The 24,894-nt window shown below is 42.6% G+C and overlaps 1 protein-coding gene across 4 annotated transcripts in view; it reads left to right on the top strand.

Annotated features, from left to right (window-relative positions):
• The first annotated feature begins 208 nt into the window (after nt 1–208).
• Nucleotides 209–24,894, top strand: part of LOC102229526 (genetic suppressor element 1-like) — a 53,346-nt gene continuing 28,660 nt past the window's right edge. For 2 of the 4 annotated variants that reach the window (XM_023351492.1, XM_023351475.1), the window contains exons 1-2: nt 209–829; nt 3,247–9,183. In XM_023351492.1, coding sequence (XP_023207260.1) covers nt 4,680–9,183 — 4,504 coding nt within the window. In that variant the 5' untranslated portion in view covers nt 209–829; nt 3,247–4,679. Of the gene's footprint in view, nt 830–2,969; nt 9,184–24,894 lie in introns of those variants that run through there. The other 2 variants (XM_023351497.1, XM_023351484.1) reach the window with 2 other exon arrangements.

Genomic DNA, 24,894 nt, shown 5'->3' with positions numbered 1-24,894 from the left:
CATCATCCTTCCTCCTTTTTCAGATCACACACACACACACTCACACACACACACCCCAACACACAGGGAGTTGTATGTGCACTAACACAAAGTCATTCATCTCTCCCTCACTCATGTGTCTTATGATTCTCCTCCTCTTCCCCCTCTTCCTCCCTCCTTCTCCTCCTCCTCCTAGCAGATCTGAGCAGTCAGTGGTGGGACTGAGGCGAAGGAGAGAGGATGAAGCAGGAGTAGAGAACAGAGGAGCACAAAAACAGATCATTATACGGCAAATGAGCAAGAGGCCGCTGAGTGAATAACAAGGAAGGGATTACAAAGCGCAGGACTTAAAAAAAGAGGAGAGGGACGCCGTCTGAAGACTCTTTCTATCTGCTTTCTCTCCCTCTTTATTTTATTTTTTTTACCCTTCCTGTCACCCTCCCAGCTCCTCTCAGAGCCTCTCCCCTCCCAGGCTGTCTCCTCAGAGAAAGATGGCACACTCTGACCCATCCTCAGCTCATTTCCCTTCTTCTCTTCCCTCCATCTGAACGCCTTCTCTTTCTTCTTCGCTCTCTGCTCGGGTTCATTCCAGGAGGTGAGGAGGAGGCGAGAGAGGGGCTGACCTCCCTCCTGCTGCACCTCAACAACACACACACACACACACACACCTCCTGAAGGGCCTGAAGGGAGCAGACAGGGGAGCAGGAAACCGTCTGATGACTTTCACCCGCTCCACACTCTTTAACCCGGTCGACCAAAGCTCGATCCTGTGACCCGAACTCTCTGAGTCGGCGCAGGAAAAACCTGGGAATCATGTTTGGATTAAAGACGCCACACTTCTACCTTCCAGGTAAGACCATTTTAACCTTCCAGGTAAGACCATTTTAACCAGAATTGCTGCTGGCAGTTCATTTTACTTGTAATTAAATCCTCTTTTCTGGATGCGATTCATGTCTCGGGCACTTTTAACCTTTAAAACAAACGTTTTTGTTCCATCATTTTGATCGTCACCAAAGGAAGAACAAGTGCAAACACTTAACAGCGGATGTTACTTTCACTTTTATTCACGTTCATTTTCTCAGTATGACTCATAATTAATATTCAGCTACTTTCAACATAGAGAAAGAAACTCATGATTTAGTGCTGCAACTTAGGAAATGATCCAACATACAGAAAGTAATCCTGTTCCTTCTCACATGATTCACATGCATTTGACTTGTAGGTTGACTGATGTCAGTATTTATTTATTTATAAGAAAGTGACGTTAATTTAAACTTAGACAGTCATTTTTTTTTTTTGCTTTAAAGCTTTTTGCCAAACAGCAGCGGAGTTTGTTTTTTTTTTGTCTGGAGTGAACTGTTAACAACTGTGTGATGTGCAGGTGACAGAGTGGAAGCAGGTGTGAGGTTACCTGAAAAAAGGTTCTTAAACATGTCTGAGAGTTGAATGTGGGAATTAAGCTGCAGGGAGGACCAGCAGGAACAGGAAGAGGAGGGGGAGGTCAGCGAAAATACAGCAGCCAGAGAGAGGAGAGGAGAGGAGAGGAGAGGAGAGGAGAGGAGAGGAGAGGAGAGGAGAGGAGAGGAGAGGAGAGGAGAGGAGAGGAGAGGAAAGGAAAGGAAAGGAAAGGAAAGGAAAGGAAAGGAAAGGAAAGGAAAGGAAAGGAAAGGAAAAGAAAGGAAAGGAAAGGAAAGGAAAGGAAAGGAAAGGAAAGGAAAAGAAAGGAAAGGAAAGGATACTGGGTTTATACAGATTACTGTCTGCATGAGGTCAGACGTGTTTTCCTTCTGAACTCTAACTCAGATCTCTGACCTCCTTGTTGTCTTTGGTCAATGATTAAAATCCAGTCTGTGGTGGAAGGAGCCCAGAAGACAAGGGAAAGTGGGGGCTAATAGGGTTGGGGGGCAATTAAAGGGCGTGGGCCAGATTAAACAATGCTCTCTGCCTTGTGAATCTTTCATGCTGCTTTTTGAATTATACATCTGCTTTCATAAATGATTGAATCTGGGTGATTATGTGTTGCTTTGTCACTGTTTCCATATTTCTGCGTGCCGCCTGTGCTCATGTGAACGAGACAGGACGAAAGGAGAAGAAGAAGAAGAAGAAGTAGAAGAAGAAGAAAATCTCACCAGGGAGCAACACTCCCCTCTTTTCCTCCCTCCTCTTTGGCTTTCATCCCCCTTTTTTCAGCTCCCCAGGTCTCATGTTGTGCGCTTGTGCATGAACTTGTGTGCGAGTGTGTAAATGGGTTTCTTGTCAAAGCTGGCACCTTTGTGTGTGGCCATGTGCACCTGTTTATGCCAGTCTCTCTCTGTGTGTGTGTGTGTGTGTGTGTGTGTGTGTGTGCGTGTGTGTGTGAGCTCTCATCACTCACACATTTGAAGATGTCCCAGCCCCCCTCCGGGTCCTAACTGCCGTTGCTGTGGAGACTGTGTCAGCCACACGCTCGCTCCTCAGTGATCATTTGACAATGTGGAGGGTGAGGGGGACCGCGTGTGTGCGTGTGTGTGTTTAGTGATTACGGTGTGATTAGTCAAGGTGTAAGAAGCACAGCTGAGTGAGACTGGATGAGGAATAAATATTGAAGGGAACAATAAAGGAAGCTAGTTGTGTGAGCCACATTTAGCCATTGTTACCCTGAGCACATTGTGACCTTAACATGACGTGATCACACAGAAAAGAAGAGGGTGGCATTTTGCTATCCTCTGCTCTCAGGACCCCCTGCAGAGATGAACCACACACACCCACACACATTACAGCAATTTCCTTTTTATTTTCAGAGGCTTGACAGAGGATTCCCACAATACTTTAAAACCAAACTTTATGCCATTTCAGGAAAAACAGCGTTCGGATCTCTGATACTAATTAATAAAACTAAGACACAACATTATAGCACAAATGTTATGTGCTTTGGTGGCTTCATGAACAAAAGCAGTGTGTTTTCAGTAAAGAAATATTAAAATGTAATGATCAACATGTGCCAGTGTGGCACTAGGAAAGTGAGGCATGAAACTAGCCCCCCCACATTTTGTTTTTGGTGATGATCACAGCCTAGCGTTAGAATTTATTAGAGTTAACAATGTTTATTAGAGTTAATGTTTATTAGATTTAACAATGTTTTGGTTTCGCCATCGGAGGGCGCTCAGTACCACATACAACAGCGGGTGACGCTCTGGCAGGCTGTAGGAGTCCGCCATTGCAGAGAGGACAGCTTGTTGCAGCGGATGTTGGGAGCGCTACTGTAACCGCTGTATTTTCTTTTTACAGTTTAAACTGAATAAATATGCTGCACGAGGAGTGACTCGGCCCATCATTTCCTGCTGTGTAACATATTTTGGCGAGCCAGCCAGGAGGTGGCGCTAGTGAATCAACACCATCACCAACCACCTTCCTTCACAAGAGACGAACCAGAAAGAAAAAAAGATGGAAGCAGCACAGCTTCTGCGCGATCGAGTGAGTGCAACCTTGTGGCAGTTGGAAAGAGAGCATCTCGTGGACGTCTGCAGGCGACTGAAGTGTTCCGGCCTGGACAGCGGAGAGCCTCAAAGTAAAACCAAAAGGACACTCATCAGGTTGGCAGAGGACATGTTTGATGAGATAGAGAAAAGTGAAGAAGAGGATCAAGTGGAACAGTTTTATAAAGAAACAGCCACGTATATCCAGAGACTAAGTAAAGTAATGTGTCAGTCTGAAGAGGAATCCTCATTTAAAAAGTCTGTGTCACAGGTAGACCTTGAGGACACTATTCCATGCACCCCTTCAGTCCAGGCAACAGATTATCCACTCAAAACCCGACCAGAGCCAAAACAAACTCTGCAGGAGGTAACATTGAGGAGGGAGTTTAAAATCTCTGGGCAGATTGGAGAGAGTGGGCAGAAGGATAAGCTGTCCTACCTCAGTTTAGTACGCCAGATCGAAAACGGGATTGAAAAAGGACACTCCGAGGTTGAAGTAGTTGAAGCAGTAATTAGGGCCATCAGTCCAGGAATGCCCCTAAGAGACATGTTGGAGATAAAACGTGGGTTAACCCTTAGCAAACTGCTCACTATACTAAAGGGACACTACCGGGTCGATAGCCCCACTGAACTTTACCATCAGCTGCTCAATATCTCCCAAGAACCCAAAGAAACTGCCCTAAATTTTGTATTTCGTGCTATCGAGCTCAAAGAAAAACTTCTCTGGAAAGCAGCAAATGAGGAGACCGATGAACTGTACAGCAGGACCACAATTCAGCGTAAGTTTCTCCGCTCCATTGAAACTGGGCTACTCAGTGACTCCATTAAGTATCAGTTGCTGCCTCTCCTAAGTAATATGACCATAACAGATGAAGAACTGATTGAGAAGGTTAACGAAGCTTCAAAACTAGAAAATGAAAGATTGGAGAAACGAAGAAGGTCCACTGCAGTCAAGATTCCCAAGGTACAAGAGCTCCAAACAGCGTGCCAGACAGCCCTGACATCTGTTCAAAGCCACCCGAAACCCAAAGAATCCCCCATTACAGTGGCTGTGAAAACAGTTAAAAATAAAGAGACTAAAACAGACCCACAGCAGATCATAGAAGAACTTCGCAAAGAAATGAAAGAGATGTTTGTGGCTGCTATGGAAACCAGTCCCCACACCATGGCACCAAAACAAAGACAAAAAGGCTGTAAGAAGTGCAGAGAAGAGGGAAAAGGAGACAACTGTATGCACTGTTTCAAATGTGGGCGGGAGGGCCACTACTCTCGTGGATGCCAAGCACCGAGACCGTTGATGGGAAACGAGGAAGGGCTACTGAGGTGGGACCAGCAGTAGTCCAGGATCCACGGTCCCATAATGAGCAGTCAAGCCCACCACCATCCTCCAATGAAATACCAGTTGCTGCCTTATCAGCTGTAACCGAAGTTTATTATCTACCCCCTCAACGCAAGTCAAGGTTAGTAAGCCTGGTGGGAAACCGCTGTACTGTTAACTGTTTTATGGACAACCATCCAGTCAAAGTATTGTGGGATTCAGGGGCACAGTCCAGCATTGTAAATGAAAACTGGCGGCAGAACCACCTTCCCCACACAGTTGTCAGACCTGTGTCAGAACTGTTAGATAATGAGACACTCACAGTGTTTGCTGCAAATGACACAACCATCCCCTACACTGGCTGGATAGAAGTCAGCTTCAGACTAGACAGTGATTGCTTCCCAACCAGTGAGTTGCAAGTGCCAATATTGGTAGCCAGTGACCCAGCCGTGGCCAGTGATCCCATCATCGGCTACAATGTTATTGAGGCGGTTGTCAACAGAAGAGAAGTAAAGACCAAAGGTGGAAGAAAACAACTTGCACACTATGTAAGTAAAGCATTTGAAATAACTGTACAAACTGCACATAATGTTGTCAGACTGGTGCAGAACAGCAAAAAAGACTCAGAGGCAGGTGTGGTACGGACTGGAGTAAAGAGAGTGCCTTTGAGAGCAAACCAAGTGACCACAGTCTATGCACGGGCACATGTTAGTCCACATTCTCTGGGTCAAGACATGTTTTTTTTAGCTGACATGGTTGACTCACCACCAGAGGGCGTCATGTTCAGTGACGTCCTGGTGCAAATTCCAGACAGAAAAGTGCCATATGTGCCCATCCCAGTGACTAACACCACAGACCACACCATTTATCTAATGAGTCGTAAAGTGATCGGACGTCTTGAACCAATAAAGACTGTATATGCAGCAGACATCCAGACAAAAGTAAATGAGTGGACACAAGAGGAAAAACAGAGTTCAAAGTTAAAGTCACACACCCCGAATAACACACAGTCAGACAACATTCAACAGAGACCAAAGTCATGGGATCCACCAGTGGATCTTCAACACTTGACAGAAAGTCAACAAACAGCTGTGAAGATGATGTTGCGGGAAGAATGTGAGGCATTTGCATACAACCGTGATGATGTGGGCTGTATCCCTTCCCTGAAAATGCATATAACCCTTCATGACACAAGTCCTGTAAAGAAAACCTACATGTCGGTCCCAAAACCTCTCCACAATGAAGTGAAAGAGTATCTGCAGGATCTACTTAACAAAGGCTGGATCACACCATCAAGGTCTCCCTACTCATCACCTGTGGTGTGTGTCCGTAAGAAGGATGGTACTCTTCGGCTTTGTTGTGACTTCAGAGAGCTCAACCGCAAGTCAGTTCCGGACCGTCATCCAATACCAAGAATTCAGGACATGCTGGATGCACTGGGCGGGAGCTCCTGGTTTTCAGTGTTAGACCAAGGCAAGGCGTACCACCAGGGTTTTTTGGATGATGAGAGCCGCCCCTTAACTGCCTTCATCACACCCTGGGGGCTCTACCAATGGGTGCGCATTCCCTTTGGCCTGAGCTCCGCACCCGCTGAGTTCCAGAGGAGCATGGAACATTGCATGGCAGGTCTCAGAGACACTATTTGCCTTCCGTACCTGGACGACAACCTGGTGCACAGCAGCAATTTTGAAGAACACCTAGAGCACATCCGCCTTGTCCTCCAGCGTTACAGGGAGCATGGTGTTAAGCTGACTCCAAAGAAATGTGACCTGTTCAGGGGAAGTGTCAAGTTTTTGGGCAAGCTAGTTACTGGCCAGGGTTACACAATGGACCCAGCAGAGCTGGCCCCGGTGATGGCCTTAAAGGAAAAAACACCTGCAACTGTCGGAGAGGTACGTCAAATGCTTGGTTTTCTCTCTTATTATAGGCCTTTCATCGCCAACTTCTCCCGCATAGCCCATTCACTCTATAGCCTGCTTAGTCCTCCATCCTCTGAGAACTCTGTTTCAGTCCCAGATGACAAGACTAGGAAGGGGGTGAAGAAAAGTAGAGGCCACTTACCTTCACGGTCACCCATTCAATGGACTAGTGCCCACCAAGAGACATTGAGCCAGCTCATAGATGCACTTACCAGACCTCCTGTCCTTGGGTACCCCGACTTTACAGAGCCCTTTGTGTTACATTGTGATGCATCTCAAGTTGGGTTAGGTGCAGTCTTATACCAGCGACAGCAAGGCAAGATGAGAGTTATAGCGTATGGTTCCCGCACCTTGAGTCCAGCAGAGAAAAAGTACCACCTGCACTCTGGCAAATTAGAGTTTTTGGCGATGAAGTGGGCCATATGTGAACGTTTCCGAGATTATCTGTACCATGCACCATCATTTGTGGTGTACACAGATAATAACCCGCTAACAAATGTGCTCACTACGGCAAAGCTCAATGCCACAGGTCACAGATGGGTCGCGGAGCTGGCCAGCTATAACTTCACCATCCGCTACCGTCCAGGCAAAACCAACACCGACGCTGATGGCCTGTCGCGAATGCCGTTGGACATTGACAGTTACATGAAGAGCTGTACAGCTGAAGTGGGACAGGAAGCCATAAGCGCATCTATGGAGTCTGTGGTGGTGGAGCAGAGTTACCCGTGTCAAGGCATTGGTGTTATCCATGTTAGTGCTCTGAAGCTGATCAAAGATTCTAACACCAATCAGCCTCTTACACCAGACGAGATCCGCACAGCCCAGGAAGCAGATGAGGTCCTGTCAAGAGTGCTCTGGTACAAGTCACAGGGTAGGAGACCAAGTAGGATCGAGGTGAAGTCTGAGGTTCCTGCAGTAACTACATTACTCAGGCAGTGGTTGAAGCTCCACGTCGACCAACATGGTATCCTGCACCGCAAAACAGCTCACCGAGAGCAGCTATTGGTCCCTAAAGCCTATCATCCCCTGGTTTTCAAAGAGCTCCATAAAGACATGGGCCATTTAGGGGTGGAAAGAACACTTGCCCTGATCAGAGACAGGTTTTACTGGCCGCAGATGGCAAAAGACATTGAACACTTTGTTACGAAAGAATGCGAGTGTCTCAAGAAGAAGAAGCCGAGTAAGCAGAACTGTGCTCCTCTGACCTCGATCCAGTCAACTTACCCGTTCCAACTGGTATCCATAGACTTCCTCCACCTGAAAAAGTGCAAGCATGGCTACGAATATATACTAGTTGTCATGGATCACTTCACGAGGTTCGCCCAAGCTTACCCGACAAAGAACAAAGCAGCTAAAACTGTCGCTGACAAGCTCTTCAATGACTTTGCACTCAAGTTTGGCTTCCCGACCAGACTTCACCATGACATGGGTAAAGAATTTGACAACAAGCTCATGGCACGGTTGAAAGAACTCTCAGGTATCCAGGGTTCTCATACGACACCCTACCATCCACAGGGTAATGGACAGGTGGAGAGATTCAACCGTACCCTGTTGTCCATGTTACGGACCCTGGAGGACAAGGAGAAGGAGGATTGGAAAGAGTCATTGGCTAAGGTTGTCCATGCATACAACTGTACGAAGGGCGAGGCAACAGGCTACGCCCCATATTACCTCATCTTCGGACGTTCCCCCCGCCTGCCTATCGATCTGCTCTTCAATCTGAGAAAAGATGAAACTCATGTGGACTATGATGACTATGTTAGCTGCTGGAAGAAGAGAATGCAGGAGGCTTACACAGTAGCTTCCAAGACGGCTACCAAGGAAGCTGCTCGAGGGAAAGCATACTATGATAGGAGAGTGAAAGGGAGAGATCTTCAGCCTGGTGACAGAGTCCTCCTCCGAAACCTCACTCCCAGAGGTGGACCTGCGAAGATCCAATCTTATTGGGAGAACCAGATCTACAAAGTGATGGAGAGAAAGGCAGATGATAGCCCGGTGTATCGAATCTGCCCTGAAACTGGTCGAGGGAGAGACAAGGTGGTGCACAGGAACCTCCTACTGCCCTGCGACTTCCTACCACTTGAAAAGCCATCAACACAGACTGTTCAGCCCCGAAAAGATGCTTCGGCTGTTACAAAGAAAAAGCTGAGACGTCCACGTGTAGAGCAACATCTAGAAAATAGTGACACATCAGATGATGACCACAGCGGCACGTACCAGTGGTACTTCAGGGATGTTCCAGGGAGACGGAGGCAGACTCCACTCAACCCTTTGGCGGAGCCGTTCCAGCCTGAAACAAGTCTTCACGTTCAAGAAGAGGATGTGCCACTACAGAGCGAAGAGGATGTGCCACTACAGAGCGAAGAGGATGTGCCACTACAGAGCGAAGAGGATGTGCCACTACAGAGCGAAGAGGATGTGCCACTACAGAGCGAAGAGGATGGCCCTGACATTGACCTTGGGAGGTCAGAGAGCGGTGAGGCAGTGATTGACATTTCAGCTGCCAACAAAGGTGAGACTGACTCTGTGAGACAGCGACCCCATAGATAAAGTCAAAAACCGCTTGTATTGAGTTATGACACTTTAGGTCAGCCGACTTTGGTTCAGAGGGACTGCAAGGTGACTAAGACTCAGGTTATTGAGAGTAATGTCTTCTGGAGACCATGGGCTGTGGGTCTGTGTCAAGTTTATAGTTGAGTGTACTGTGCAACCAGAAATGTCAGGAGACATTTAATTTTGTGGGGGAGAGTGTGGCACTAGGAAAGTGAGGCATGAAACTAGCCCCCCCACATTTTGTTTTTGGTGATGATCACAGCCTAGCGTTAGAATTTATTAGAGTTAACAATGTTTATTAGAGTTAATGTTTATTAGATTTAACAATGTTTTGGTTTCGCCATCGGAGGGCGCTCAGTACCACATACAACAGCGGGTGACGCTCTGGCAGGCTGTAGGAGTCCGCCATTGCAGAGAGGACAGCTTGTTGCAGCGGATGTTGGGAGCGCTACTGTAACCGCTGTATTTTCTTTTTTACAGGTAAGCTGAGTATTAGAATGTATAGCTCGTAATGCCAGTAGCCTCCGATGGGTACGGAATGACACAACAAAGGCGCTTCGGTATAGCTGCATTACGGAGCTAGATATAAAGCAGGAGTTAGCACCAGGCTAAAGTAGCGAGGCTAACGGCTCACGCTTGGCTCGCGCTTATGTGGGCTCGGTGGGTCGGCTTAATAGGGCCGCAACATGTGTTTTAAACTTATGTATTGTTTGAGTTCAGTTGAGTTAATGAAAGTATGTTGGATGTAGATGTACAGTGATGTCAGTGATGTCAGTAGGGAGCATGTGTAGTACCACATACAACAGCGGGTGACGCTCTGGCAGGCTGTAGGAGTCCGCCATTGCAGAGAGGACAGCTTGTTGCAGCGGATGTTGGGAGCGCTACTGTAACCGCTGTATTTTCTTTTTACAGTTTAAACTGAATAAATATGCTGCACGAGGAGTGACTCGGCCCATCATTTCCTGCTGTGTAACACCTTTTTTAGCTTAAAAAAGCCGAAATCTGGCTGCAATTAAGTAATTCATTTGTTGGACAGTGTTTTGAGTCGGTATGTGACCATTTAGCATGTATTTACAGCAGGGGGTGGTAATTGAATGGAATTACTTCAAGCCTTTTAAAAGAATATTTATTGCCCTCAAAGCTTTTCACATGTTGTCAAAATAAAACCACAGCTTCACTGCTTTTATTAGCGTTTTTATGTGGTGGACTGACACAGCACAACATTTCGGTGCTTTGGTTGAGTAGAAGATAAAGCTTTATGATTTTTAACTTTTCAGACAGCCTCAAAACTGAAACTGTGTCACACATCCAGACACTTACTCTCAGTTTCTACCCAGTCTTTGCAAAAAAAATAAAATAAAATAATTTTTTACAGCATTTGCAGATTAACACCTTTTTATTTGTTTCTAGTTTATGATATGGTCATAATTGATTCTTTAAATTGAAGTTTAATAATTTTTGATTAAATCCCTATTATTATATGTCTTTCTCTACTGGAGGCTGGGTAAAGATCCTAACAACAGTAAGAATACTTTAAATACAACATTTTGATAGCGATGGACAGAGCCTCGCTCCATTGTCCAAATGGAGAATCCCCTCTTCGGCATTTGTGTTTCGATCAATTCATGCTCTCACTCATGCATGCTTACGTTATCGTTGTGAGTCAATAGGGAGAGAAATTCAGATTGTTGACGTGTGTATAAGCCTGTCGTATTTATTGGCTGCTGTGGTGGTTTTTGAGGGCACCATGAAAGTGTTCCACTTGACCCCAGCATTGATTTCCATGATATGTGTTCAAACCACAAGGACGCAGTGGTGTGTGATTTATGACGGATGTCAGATGGATGCAGCACATTCCCTCTGTTTTTGGCCTCAGGATCTTATCTGCAGCTGTGTGGAAACTTTGAATCAATGATCAAAAATAAAACGGGGTGTAATGTATAAACGCATTGACAGCAACACCAAATTTAAAAACCACTAATCATGATCAACATAATCTACAATAATTGTCACAAAGTCATTTAAGAGATTTTTCACTGGCAATCCCAAACCTTTAAAGCAACGATTAGATGTAAGTTGTAAGTTTTGACCAGAACTTTCCAGCTTCCTGCAGCAGCTAGCTGTACTGTGGTACTACCACTGCCTTATACGTAAACAAAGCCAGAAAGAGCAGATTACTTTTTGCTGAGTTATTTTTTGTATTATTGTTATTTTTGGCCTACAAATGGCAACATTTTGTTTGATTGTTGCTCATTAAGTAACCACAAAGAAACAAATATATTCTTTTATTGTTTTAAAAATGCTTTATTTATACCTACAGAAATTTTTTTTTTTTTTTTTACCCCTCCAGGGGGTCTTTTGTGGGCTCTAGTGTCCCTTATATGATAGTAGGCTGGCAGGAAACGGGGAAGGAGAGGGGGGGAAGACATGCAGCAAATGTCGTCAAGTCCGGGAGTCGGACCCGCAATGGCCGCGTCGAGGACTCAAGGCCTCCAAATACGGGTTGCACTAACCGCTACGCCACCACGGCACGCCCCGACCTACAGAAAATTTAATGTTGTTGCAACTCATATTAATTCAAATTATTCAAAGAGTTATTTATATGGTTGTTGGCAGGGAACATTTCATGTGGGTTGGTCTGTGTTACAGCAAAGTTTGCTGAAGATTTGATGTATAAATTAGTTTGAAAAGACTGACCTGTTTATAGTGTAAAAACATTATTACATAACACTTTTACAATAGATTTTCAGAAGCAGTTTGAGTGGGAATGATTTCTTTTTTAAACCTAACAATCAAACGACTAGAAAACAGATGTTCCCAATCACAAACCCTTCTAATAATAAAAATAAAAAATTCTCCTTTAAAAGTATTTCAGGGTACTATGTTAGTATTCTTTTAACCACCTTGTCCTTTCCTAAAAATATAATTAATAATTGACATAAATATTTCAGGCTGAATCAGTAGTTTGACATATTTAAAGCAGGACAAACATTCAAATGTATAACTTTCTTCATCAGTTTCTTTTAGGGATGATATTATTGGTCCTTGGGGGTCAAATCAAAGCGTTTCACATCTGCATGCGCTGACTTCGCACTTCTCTGCATTCGTTTTGTCTTTGTGCAGTAGTGCGGGAAGATGACATGGGTGCTGCCTCCAGGGGGGGCTGCCGCTAGGATCTCCTGTGCTGCTGATTGTGTGTTTGTGTGCATTTCTGTGTGGCACTGTGAGCGTGCTTGTGCTCGCCAGCGATGGAAACAGGGTCACGGCGCTCCACCTCAAGGGCGCTGTTATTAATGATATGAATAAAAGACCATGACAACGCGGAGGAGATAAAAACCACACACATCATGCAGCAGCTGGATGACTATCTCTCACCGAGACAAAAGTACAAAGGAACTCATAAATAAAATAGTATGCATCTTTTCTAACCTACGGGGACGGAGAAAATCAAACCAACAAAAATGTACAAGTAAAGCCAAATTAATAAAACAGAATCTTTAGTACATTTTCAACAAGGAAAACAAACAACTAAGCAAGAAGGCAAGTTAATGCTAATTGGTAAAAGAGCTGGTGTCACTAATGAGCTCTTAATTAACAGAGAACTCACTGACAACACAAGCCGACACACACGCTCACACACACCGTCATTATACAATCTTTAAACTCATTTAGAGCAAGCAAAAAAGCTTCAGATCTCTCTCTTTCACACACACACACACACGCACACACACACACACCCACACACACGCACACACACACACCCATGCAGGAGCTGTGTGTCCTCTGGGCGTTGGAGATGTGAATAAATGCCAGCAGGTTTTGACCTGAGGTGATCACTGCAACTGCTGTCAACTCTCATCCTCTCTTCCACACACTCACAGACAGAGACGCACAGACATGGCATGCACCAGCACTAACACTAAAACTGTAATAAGCAGTTTGATGTGCAATAATGAGCAGATGGCGGAACGAAAAGTTAAACGCAGAAAACAGCAGATAAAATTTGCAGACTTTACTGTCCCAAACAGGATAGCTGCCTCTAGAAAACACACAAAAATGAGCAAAAATGAAAAGTCAAACATCTGAACTTCCATACAAGTAAAACATGTAGAGGTTTTATTTTTCCTCTGCTAAGCAAATATGTTAATCTTTTTCTTGGCAGAGATTTATGCTGAGCATATATTTTGTTATTCACTAACCAATGTACAATGATTATGAGAACGCAACTGGGTAATAAAGCAGGGAGTTTCACTGCTAGACTTAAACTACAAAGTTTTCAAAAACTGCTAATTTTGTGTTTTGCATATTTGCGCTAATGACATAACAAGAGGTACTAAAATTGAACAATATCAGCTTGGTGGTGATTTTTATGATGGTTTTTAATCAGAAATGAAACAAACAAGACCTCCTTAAAGTTGGACTTTCGCCTGGAAAAGTTGAGCTCAGTATCGAACATGTAGTTTGTGAAAGTTGCTATTAACTATTTATTAGCACTTCTGATGGTTTGTATTCTTTTAGAGAAGAGGAATGCACAGTCCTGTATAAAATTTAATTGTGAAATGTAATTGTTCCTTTAGTGTTTGAATGTCTTGTAATGGTAATTGTAATTAACGCAACAACAAGAAGCATGTTCCTCTGGTTTTCTGACTTGGAAATAGAAAGAGGTCAGCTCAGGTGAGACTTCAAACTGTCCTAGCTCCGACTTCTTAGATAAATTGCACACACTGTTAGCAGAACCTATAGAGGATGAACAAGTTTCTGTACCATAAATGAGGAATAACCGGGGAATCACAAATTTGTCTTGTATTTTACAGTATCCATTCAATATGGTGTCAACTATGGTCCATATTTACATGATGTCTGTTGTAGTCTGCCTTAATGTACTGAACATTCAGAGATAATGTTCTGTAAAGTTGCAAGCCACTGCTGGCTTTCTGTTATTTTTTCTATTTAGACCATCTGAGACTTTTGTCTACATATTGTCTACAATATCAAGTGATGCTCACTTGATATTTTCTCTTTTTCTGACCATTTTCAGCAAGCCTTAGACGATGCAAGAAAATCCCAGCAGAGTTATAGTTGCTGAATTAGTCAAATCAGCTCTCCAGCACAACCATCTGTGCCCTGAAAATCGTCTGGATGCTCAGAAATCTTTGCCTAAAATGATTGCTGAAGATTTTTGATACCGAATTTTGGCCATTTCAGTCTACCTTGTCTTTTGTCCACAAACCTTCCTGATGTTCATACTGTTATATTTTCCTAATATCCATGCAGTATTTTTACTTAAATTCTTAGCTGCAGACACATACAATTGAAGAAATTGGATTGAAACATAAAAAATAGGGAAAAACAAACACAAAAACTGACATAAGCAAAACAACTCTAATCAGTTGCCTTAAGCCTTGTGTCTATCAAATCACAATTTACAACAAAAAAGCTAAATAAATACAAAAACTGTCATGGGCATGCCATGTTGTCTTTTTCATAACAAGCCTCATCTAAAGTGGACTGGAGTATTTTAAACAATAGTCTGTTTAAAACTGCCTCTGAAAGGATACGCACAATTCACAATACGGATGTTTGCTGACACGTGCCTCCTTTTGTAAGGTTCACAGCCCTCAGAGCAGCAAGCATGAGTGTGTCCTGGCCCACACACACACACAAACACACACCCCGTCAGACACACATGCACGATCAATGATGCCGCTTCACTAAAGACCCTGTTGATTACCCACGGGCATGGCCCTGTCTGCCACCTGGCTGCAGCAGGTAAGCAGGTACCAGTGAACCTGCACGAGTCGCTACGCACACGCACCCCCACCAGCTGCTGCCTATGCAGGGAGATTTACAGTACTCTGTTTTTTAAAATGGTCTTTTTGGATTTATTCTGTTTCTGCTACTTCTGAAAACACAGAACAACAACTAATCCAGACTTTAGTGTGGATACCAAACTTAAATCTGAAATAAACAAAGATGAGTTCTAGTTTTAGTACTTAAATCCCACAAATCAGTAACGCTAAATATCTTTTTTTTTATCCTTTGCTTTTATCATTCACTCAGTAGGTTTCTCACTAAAAAGAAACCGTCTTAAGTTTCTAGAATTTTGAAATTTCTTTGTATTTTTTTCTAATTTGTTCTTTATGTTTAAACAGCATTTTATTTTTTCTTTAAGCAGCTTTTGCAAATGCCGTATTTTTTTGGTAGCACATATTTGTGTGTTAAAGTGACATTAAAAACATACAAGCCACATATTCCACCATGCTGTGTTTGATTAAAAAAAAAACACTCCTCCTGCAATGCCCATAAGAAAGTCTAGAAACACAGCAGGTATGTATAAACCACCTTTATGAAATGGTGTACTTTCATTTTTCACATAGATGATTGAGACGTTTTCAAAGCTTTAGTTGCTAATGTCTGCGCTTAATTAAACATCAGCTAGAAGAGAAAGTAAAACAGGAAGTGAAAATAGTTGTCCTGGGATGGGAAGAATAATCTACTCCCTGTGAACTTTGAACCTATTATGGATCAAGCAGTGCCACATGCCATTTTCAAGAACAATAATCACATAGCACAGGGATCTGCAACCAACACACCTGAATCCAATTCAGCCGATTTTCAGCTCTTCATATTTTTGTTTTTCTCTTGTTTTTGTTATTAGATTATCATTGTTGCTAAGGGCATCCACTTTGACTTGTTTTGTCACACCTGCTTCTCGTGCCATCAACCCTCTCAGTACTTCAAAGTCCTTTAGCTTTCTCAGCTCTTCGCCAGATTCTCTTGTTCTCCATTGTCTGCTTTCTTCATGCTGGTTTCCCTGTGCTCCAGTTGCTTCATTGCTTCCTGTCAGATGCCTTTCAGTTCCCCTCATGCTGATTTCTGGGTTGCAGTATGTTCTTTTATAATAAACTTTCTCCATTAAGTCATCTGGTCTCCATTTGGGCCCACCTAATACACAAATTATGACAAAACTCACTTATTAAACCCGATGTATGAAGGAAAACTTCACCCTCGAACACACCATACTCACAGAGAAACCTAATGGCATAAGTTAAGGTTTATCTTAAAGTACAGGTGTCAAACTCCAGTCCTCAAGGGCCGCTGTCCTGCAACTTTTAGATGTGCCTCTGCTGCACCACACCTGAATAGAATAATTAGGTCATTAAGGCTCTGGAGAACTGATCTACACAAGGAGGAGGTAATTAAGCCATTTCATTCCAGTATTTTGTAGCTGTGGCACATCTAAAAACTGCAGGACAGTAACCCTTGAGGACTGGAGTTTGACACCCTGTCTTAAAGACTTTTCAACATGCAATGAAATCATAACCAGTCAGCTTTGCTTGAATCTAAACCCCCCCCCAAAAAAAACAAAGCGACAAGGAAAACAGTATTCTTGCCCTACTGAAAACTTTCCATATTGTACACGATCAGCAGAAGCTTGAAAGGAAAAACTTGATGAGGATCATTAAAATCTGGCTCCTTTGGCAGCAAAGAACACAAAGAACTGTATGTTGGACAAAAACACAAAATCCAGCCACCCTTATGCTGTTGCACACATAGAGTCAGTAACCTTCAACACACAAACACCTTCACAGATCCACATTTGCTCACATGCAACCTTGTTCAGCCCCTGACTACATTTGCATAATCTGCATAATGACGAAGGCTTTAATTGCCCACGCCCAGGTAAGGGATCATGTGGTTAAGTGGGAGATCATAATTATGTAAATAATTGGCCCTGACCACAGCAAGCTGCTGCTACTCCCTGGCACCCATCTGGAGAGAGGAGGAAATGGGTTTGAGAGCTGGAGGAGGGAGGGAACGTTTACAAGGCAGGAATGGAGAGAAGGGAAAGAGGAGAGAAGGAAGAAGTAGATGGATAAAAGTTGATAAGGAGCTGAAGAGGAGAGAATTGGATTAGCAGCCAAATGAATGTTGAGAGGAGAGTGTTTTGTCAGAGTTAGCATCTCAATTACTTTCAGTGAGGCCAGTAATTCTCTGACCCTATAATCTTTAACGCATCAAATCTTTCAAGATGTCTCCATTGTCAAAAACTACAGAAATGCACACATATACCCACTCGAGTGCACACACACACACACTCACCCCTGCACACATGCCTGCCACTGTATCCGCTGCACAGATGGCGGAGGCAGCCGCCCCTCCACGCAGACAAAGGGAAGGTAATTCTCTCTGCAGGACGTGAGCAGAGCCGGAGCTGGAAAAGAGCAGCACACATCAGCTCTCCCCTCCCCTGTTTCCTCGTCTCAGCCTCAGGCCAGCAAACATCACAGGGGTAAACTGGCAACGCACAAATAATGGTGTGTGTGCAGGGGTGAGTGGGGGTGTGCTGGTGCTGCTGCTGAAACAAGCTTGAAGAGGAGAGACAGAGAAAATAAAGAGAGGGAGATAAAATGAAAAATAGAGGGAGAGTGAAGAGAGGGTGGAGGTAATAAACAGGATTAGGGCTTATCTTTACAGTGCTGTGGGTGTGCGTGCGCGGGGATGTGTGTGTGTACGTGGACGTCATCATATGTAGGCGTGTGTGTGTAAATGTAATGTTTTCAGTGTGTGTTGTGCCTGAGGACAGAGTGACTGACTCCAGTATTACCTTTGCCAGAGTGTCTCTGACCCCCAGGTATCTCTCCTGTCAGGACTCCCTCTGCGTTATATGTACGGGCGTGCGTGTGTGTGCGTGTGTGTGGATTTACCTGTATTCATGTTTATGTGGGTTAGGGGGACCTGTGTTAAAGCCAGTTATTTACTTTTAGGATGTGAATACCTGTGTTTGGATAAACCGATTCTCACATTCAGGAAGATTCCCTCCTGTGTGCGTGTGTGTGAGTGTGGGTGTGTGTGTGTGTGTGAGGTAAGGTAACATTAGACAGCCTTACTGTTCTTGCCATTTATTAAAAGTCCAGATCATTACACAACCTGAAGCTAACAGAGAGCCATAAAGGCTTAAAGAAAAGAAAGTGTTAAAATCAATAAAGTAGGTTTTGCTTGAACTAGTATAATCTGGATTTTACACAACTTTTTCCGGTGTTGTCAAAATTATCTGCTCTCTTACAGATTTTTGTTGTTTTACCATTTTGTCACACTTAAATGTTTCAGATAATGACACATGCTGTTACTAGAACATATTACCTGGGTAAATACAAAAGGTAGCATATGACGATTGCATTTATTAAATAAAAAGCTACCCAAACCAACTTTGCATCTATTTGGATAAGAGTAGTTGAGAGACAAAGCCACTGACTTCTCTTAGTCTGGAATGAGTTACAAAGTTATTTCTGTGGATTTTGGACTCCTGTGACCCTCAGCTGGAACCATTATCTAAGAGTAGAGAACCATTCCAGGAGCGCCGACTGTCCTACCAAAATTACTCTGAGATTCAGAATCCAGACCAAGCAATGCAGACCTCACTGGTCCAAAGTCGGTGTTTATGATTGAACAATAAGAACCAGACAAAGAGGCAAAAATGGCCTCCATGGGACAGATCTAAGGAAAAAAACAAGACTTACTGAAAAAGAACAACATTAACCAAAAAATAAACCATCTGAATGAGCTGTAGACCTTTTGGGAGGATTTTCTGTGGACTGAAGAGACTCCTGCTACATCTAGTGATGAAATAGCACAGCATGTCAATCCAACAATAAAGCACGGTGGTGACAGTGTGATGCAATGGGCCTCTCTGGTTGAAGGGAGAAAGTCCAATCAACAGGTGTTACCTTAATGTCAAGTTCCCTTTTGTTATTCAGCAGGTCAATAAAAGTCCACCTCTGACTTTCTCCAAAAAACAAAAGAACAAATAAATAAGAAAATCCTGAAGTGATCTGGTCTGAACTTAAACAAGTAACCAAACAGGCCATTCATTATCAAAACCATCTAATGAGGCCGAATTAAAAAGTTCTACAGTGAAGAATGGATCAAAATCCCTCCACATTGATGTAAAAAACTAATTGCCATTTTAATCAAGCTTTCTGTCAGCTCACGCCAGCAGGGGTGACACACCAAGGTAGCTTTTTCCCCCCATGAATCATAACTTGTGTGTGTTCAGGATATTAAAATTTGTCCAGTGATAAAAAACATGCCACTGTAACAAAAAATCGAAAAGATTTCTGTAAGGGCACAAAATACTTTTTCACACAGCTCTGTCTTTTGCAGGTAAGATACTGACTGTTCGTAAACATTTACCAGAACCTGTCTGTAAAACTCCTGATCCATCCGTTTAAATCTCAGCACAGACGAGGTGTGTGTGCAGACAGGGACTGGAAGAGCAAAGGACGTATTTGGTTTCTATTACGTTACGTGTCCAGCCACGCAGCAGCAGCAGCAGGATTGTATGTGACAGTGTTTCTGTTTGTAATCTCCTACCTGACCACAGCTAACAGGCAGCTTCAGCGTCTCCCTGGCTTGACACCGGGGATGGGGGGGAGGAGGAATATATTTAAATAATCAGGGGTTTGGGTTCATGGCTGATATTTTGCTTCACTGCTTTTGTAAATGAGCATCTGCGTGTGTGTGTGTGTCTGCGTGTGTGTGTGTGTGTGTGTGTGTGTGTGTTTACGTGCATCCCCTTTTTCCAAAGACATCTGTGGATGTCTTGGTGGATTGTTCTTATATCTGCTGCATTATTCCCTCCTTCGGCAGAGATGAACAAGAGGTGGATGTGCTTGCGTGTTTGGTGTGTCTGGCTGCGTCTGCATACAAATGTGTGTGTGCGGGCGTGTGTGTGTATGTGTGATAGATAGAGGGCTTTATGAGAGAGGAGCAGGCTAATGACCGGGTCTCCAGAGGCGGTGAGATTCCTGAAGCTATTACTGTTGGAGTTCATAACGGCCTCTGTGCTTGGCCTCTTTTACACGCTGCTTAATGGGGGATCCTACAGTCACCTCGCCGAGCATAACCCACACCTCTGCGAGCTTTGAACCCCTCCACCACCCTCCCGCAGCCTCTCACCTCCAGCTCTGCACACAAACAGAGAGGCACATTTTCAGTCGAGAGGTTCCTGCACCTGCACGTGCACATATTACACTTTATCTTCCTCTTTTCCCCCCTCTGGCAAACACACTTACTCAGAAAGATGTACAACCTGTATGGGTCACAAAGGATGGAGGTGAGACACCCACCTCAGAGAAAACCGAGAGTGTCTGCCTGCAGTGCACAGCCGAACCATAAATCATGTCAGACTGCACAAGTCTCTGCAGACACAAACACACGCGCTCACTCCCCCTCTTTTCTCCTGTGTGGGTCTGGACACAAGACACACACAGAGAGAGAGATCTGAGGATTATAGAGGGGCCTTGCTTATTCCTTTTCTTTGCCAGCGCTTCCTCCTGAACCTGCTGCTTCCAAAGCGAGGGCTGTTAATCTGTGTGAATTATTTACTAATTTGAGGCTTGTATGCATACTAGCGTGGGTTTTCTTCATTAGTGTTTCGCAAATCTGTGTGGAAGGACTGGAAGAAGAACATCAAGGCTGTTTGTTTCAGGAAAGCAAGTGGGGAAACAGGAGGGAACGAGAGAGTGAGGGAAATCGAGAACTAGAAGGATGGACAAGGTAGAAATCTACACTCGGAAGCGCAAATTGCTGCCAAACAGCTGTTAAGTAGCTGCAAAGTGAAGCAGCAGCTGCTTGGGAGACGTGAAGAGAGGGATGAGGAGATGAAGGGATGAACAATCAGGAAAGAAACAGGCAGAGAAGACCCAGGGGAGGTGTTGAAATATTAGAGTAAATGAAGTGGGCTGAGAGAACTTACTGCACACAATGACAGAGAGATGCTCCTGAACGTTCATTTCTTTATCCTTCTGATAGTTTGTTTGTATTTTCACCAGTTATCCAGGGACAGTCTTGTATAAAGAAGCCAAACTTATTCAAATGTGATCACTTTCCCTTACCAGAGTGAGAACATTTTAGTAGTTGTGATTATATTCAACGTCAGCAGTTTAATTTTATCGTGTGGGATGAGTATCGTATTAGTTTGGGGCTTTCGACATTTTCCCACTTATGCACATTTTGACGAATCGCAGTAGAAAAGGTTGATGGAAAAATCAATATTCAAAAGAACTTGTTCAATTCTGCAAGAACAGTTTTATGCTTGCTTGAAGTGGTATTTAGCTTTTCCAAAATAGACTTACTAATTCTGCTGCGGTTTTCAAATTTACTTAACCGTCCTCCACTGCAAAGAGAGAAGTGCCTGGTTGAAGTTGTACCAGAGAAATCGAGTTCAATGTGAGAAAGCCCCGATGGAGCCCTGAAGGGAGATGAGAATTGAGCAGAATTGTGAAGGACTATATCTTCAGATTCTTCACCTTATTTCAACAGCTGGTTTGTCGAGACAAACAACCGTTTAGGTGTCCCAACAGGACAATGACCCAAAATAAAAACTAGAACAGATTTTAGCTTCTATAAAGCAGAATTGCTTTGAGCAACAGAAATGGCACTGACAACCAAATTAAAATCTGTGCTGCTTTAAAGCCAGAAACCATCCAATTTAAATGAAATTGGTATATCTAAGTGATCAAATGTCCAGTTATTTACCTATTATTAGTTGACCTGTATGCATACACTTGAGCCTGTGCCTTTGTGAGTAAATTTACCATAATTTAAACAAGTACACTCAATTCTTGTTCATAAAATTCACTGAAGCTGTTTGCCCTAAGAAAGGTAACTTCGATACATTTTAGAAACCTCAACTTAATATGGCTTTCAATCCCATGAATCAGATTACAAGATTTTGCTTTTGCATCTACTGGTTTGGTTTGCACTAAATAAATTATCTTGGGGTTGTCTAGTGCAGTGGTTCTCAAACTTTTTTTCAGTGATGTACCCCCTTAAAAATATATTTTTAGTCAAGTACCCCCTGACACGGGCAAAACATTTTTGGAATTAAAAAGAGGTACAGTGCTGTAAAATCACTGTCTGATTTATTAAAGCCAAACAACTTATATCAGTGAACCTGACAAATACATCCATATTACAAACATTGCATGGTTAAACAAAAAAGAAAAACAGAAGACGGTGACCACCAGGAAGGTATAAAACCAATCAAACCGTTTTATTTTAAAGGATATTGAAACTAAATACTGAATATAAAATTCAGTGCATGAACACACATTTATATTTTTTCGAACTTTTTACAAAATAATTTTTCCCAAGACTTATTATGAGGAGCCTACTGATTTTTTAAAGATATTTTGAAAAGCTTCACGTACCCCCTGCAGTACCTCCATGTACCCTCAGGGGTACACGTACCCCCATTTGAGAACCACTGGTCTAGTGAAACAACATCCTACAAAACATGTAAAGAATTATTAATGAATTATCTTTGTTGATCTTTTCTGACTTGAAATTCTCTCTCAAGTCATTGTTTTGCTTTCTCTGCTCCAGCTGCAAGAGCCAGGTATTGTTTTCCCTTGTTTTTTCTTTTTATTTTGTTGTTGCTTTAATTGGCGGTTGGTGTTGAGATACAGATAATGAACACAACAAAGAGTGCAAATGTTGCAGTTATTCAGCATTTAACCAACAATGTACCCAGGAAACCCAGCAAGCAGCTGGCTTGAGACCTGAAGCTCAGATGTGGTAGCTGCGTGCCAGCTGCACCACACAGAAAGCAATTTTACTGTTTTTGAAACAAATAAGTCTATTTAAGACAAATCATTTAGTAGGAATAAATGATCAAATCTTTTATTTAAAAGCTGTGTCCCTTAGAGGTGACGTTGTGATATTGTGCCTGCTGATGAAAAATCCACCAAATCTTTTGATGTGATAGGTTGAGCTGCTTTGCATATTTCACACCAGTCAGAGGCTCACAATAGTTAAAGCTGCAAACTTTAATGATTCCAATGCATGCTTCAGTAGCAGGATTTAGTTTTTCAAGTTTATTTTCCAAACACTCGCAACATACAACAAAATATCATCCACTGTTGGATTATTTTTCTGCTTTTTCTTTATGATTAGGCTACATTTTACTGGCAGTTCATGTTTCTTTCCGGCCTTCACAATTCTGCTCAATTCTCCTCTCCCTTCAGAGCTCCATCAATCTTTCTGTAGTAACCTGCAGCTTCCCTCCTATCTGCTGCTTTTTAACCACTTCTTTGTCTTTTTGTTTAGTTTTTGATGTGTTCTTTATATCATGGTCAAGATAAAGTTTGCATTAGATATACCGCCAAAATGACGACGATCGGGACATTGAGGACAGAGACGGAGCTGTGGATTATGGGAAAAGACATCAAAACAATGACATTCTTTGAAAAGAAACTCACTCAGCTATAACTTATTGTAAGAACAGTATACTATTCTTACTGTACAGTATACTATTATTAATCTAGTTTCTGTTTCTATAGATTTCACATTTCTTACAATACTTTTTGAACTTTTTAGTGTGAACCTACATACTTGATGCTGCTGTTACACCTGATTTTCCCCAATGAGGGATATTTCTATTCTATTCTATTCTATTCTATTCTGCCTAAATATTTTCTTTTTCCCCTTTTTTAAAGTGCATATATTTATTGTGTTGTACCAGAAGCACTAAGTAGTCCAACGTGATATGAAACTCTGAGATTCTGTTTTTTTTTTTTTAGATTTTATAACATCTGCGCCTTTTATTTGTAGCATTTAGACAGTAAAAGAGCAGAAAAAGGAATAATGCATGTACTAAAGTTGTGTGGTTTGGGGTTGGGAAACCTGGTGATTTTATTGAGACAAACAGCCTCTGCTATGCCACATGTTGCTCCTGACGACGTCCTCTTGCCATGGACATAAAATGTGGACAAGCTGACAGTTTTAATTTTCAAAAAGCTGTTTCGGTTTCAGCTGTAATGATGGATGGTCAGTACTTATGAAGCACCTCTTTTATTACTTTTTTTAAAAAATGCACAAACTGCTTTACTAGGTGTTTTACCCAAACGTCTTTCCCAGCGGCTCTTCGGTAAACGGTGTGCACAGAAACTGCCAACCTTGCAATTAATGGACAACTTGCTCCATTGCCTGAACTATACTCACATTACTCTTTTTTTTTTTTTTTGCTCTGTTCCTTTAATGGTGCAATCCTCCTTGATTTAGTATTCTGCTTTTAGAAAAGGGTAAAATCCCCCCTGCAGATGAGTCTTGATCAGCCGGAGGCTTTTTAAGTTTTCTTATTTGTATAATCATCACCAAAATTCATCAATTGTTTTGTGTATATATACTTTACACAATACGTAGTGATTTCTGAACTCTTTCTGAGTTAAAACATTAGCATTGTTGTTTCTGAATGAGTATAAACTCTTTTTTTGCATCATTTGAGGTCTAAAAGCACTGCATCTTTGATCATTTCTCATTTTCTGCAAACAAATACAACAATTTTGCTTGGAATTTCAGAGACATGTCAGCAGTTCATAGAATAAAAGAATAACACTCATTTTACACAAACACATACCTATAAAAAGTAAAATCTGTTCCAAATCTTAAAGACAATGGATATTACACTTGCTAATTTGTTTACTGTAAATTCAGGGTTTATAAGTAGATGCTACTTTCACATATAGTTAGATCAATATGCCAAGATGCCCACTGGGCGAGGATCTTGCCACCTAGTGGAGAAAGAAGAATCTATTGCCATAGATTTTAACATTTCAGCAGAATCCAATAATTAATAGTTCTACTGTTGGTAAGGATGGTTATTAGC

The sequence above is a fragment of the Xiphophorus maculatus genome, chromosome 2 (assembly GCF_002775205.1).
Source record: "Xiphophorus maculatus strain JP 163 A chromosome 2, X_maculatus-5.0-male, whole genome shotgun sequence".
NCBI lineage: Eukaryota > Metazoa > Chordata > Actinopteri > Cyprinodontiformes > Poeciliidae > Xiphophorus > Xiphophorus maculatus.
The sequence above is the reverse complement of the archived record's forward strand: the minus strand, read 5'-3'. Positions and strand labels throughout refer to the sequence as shown.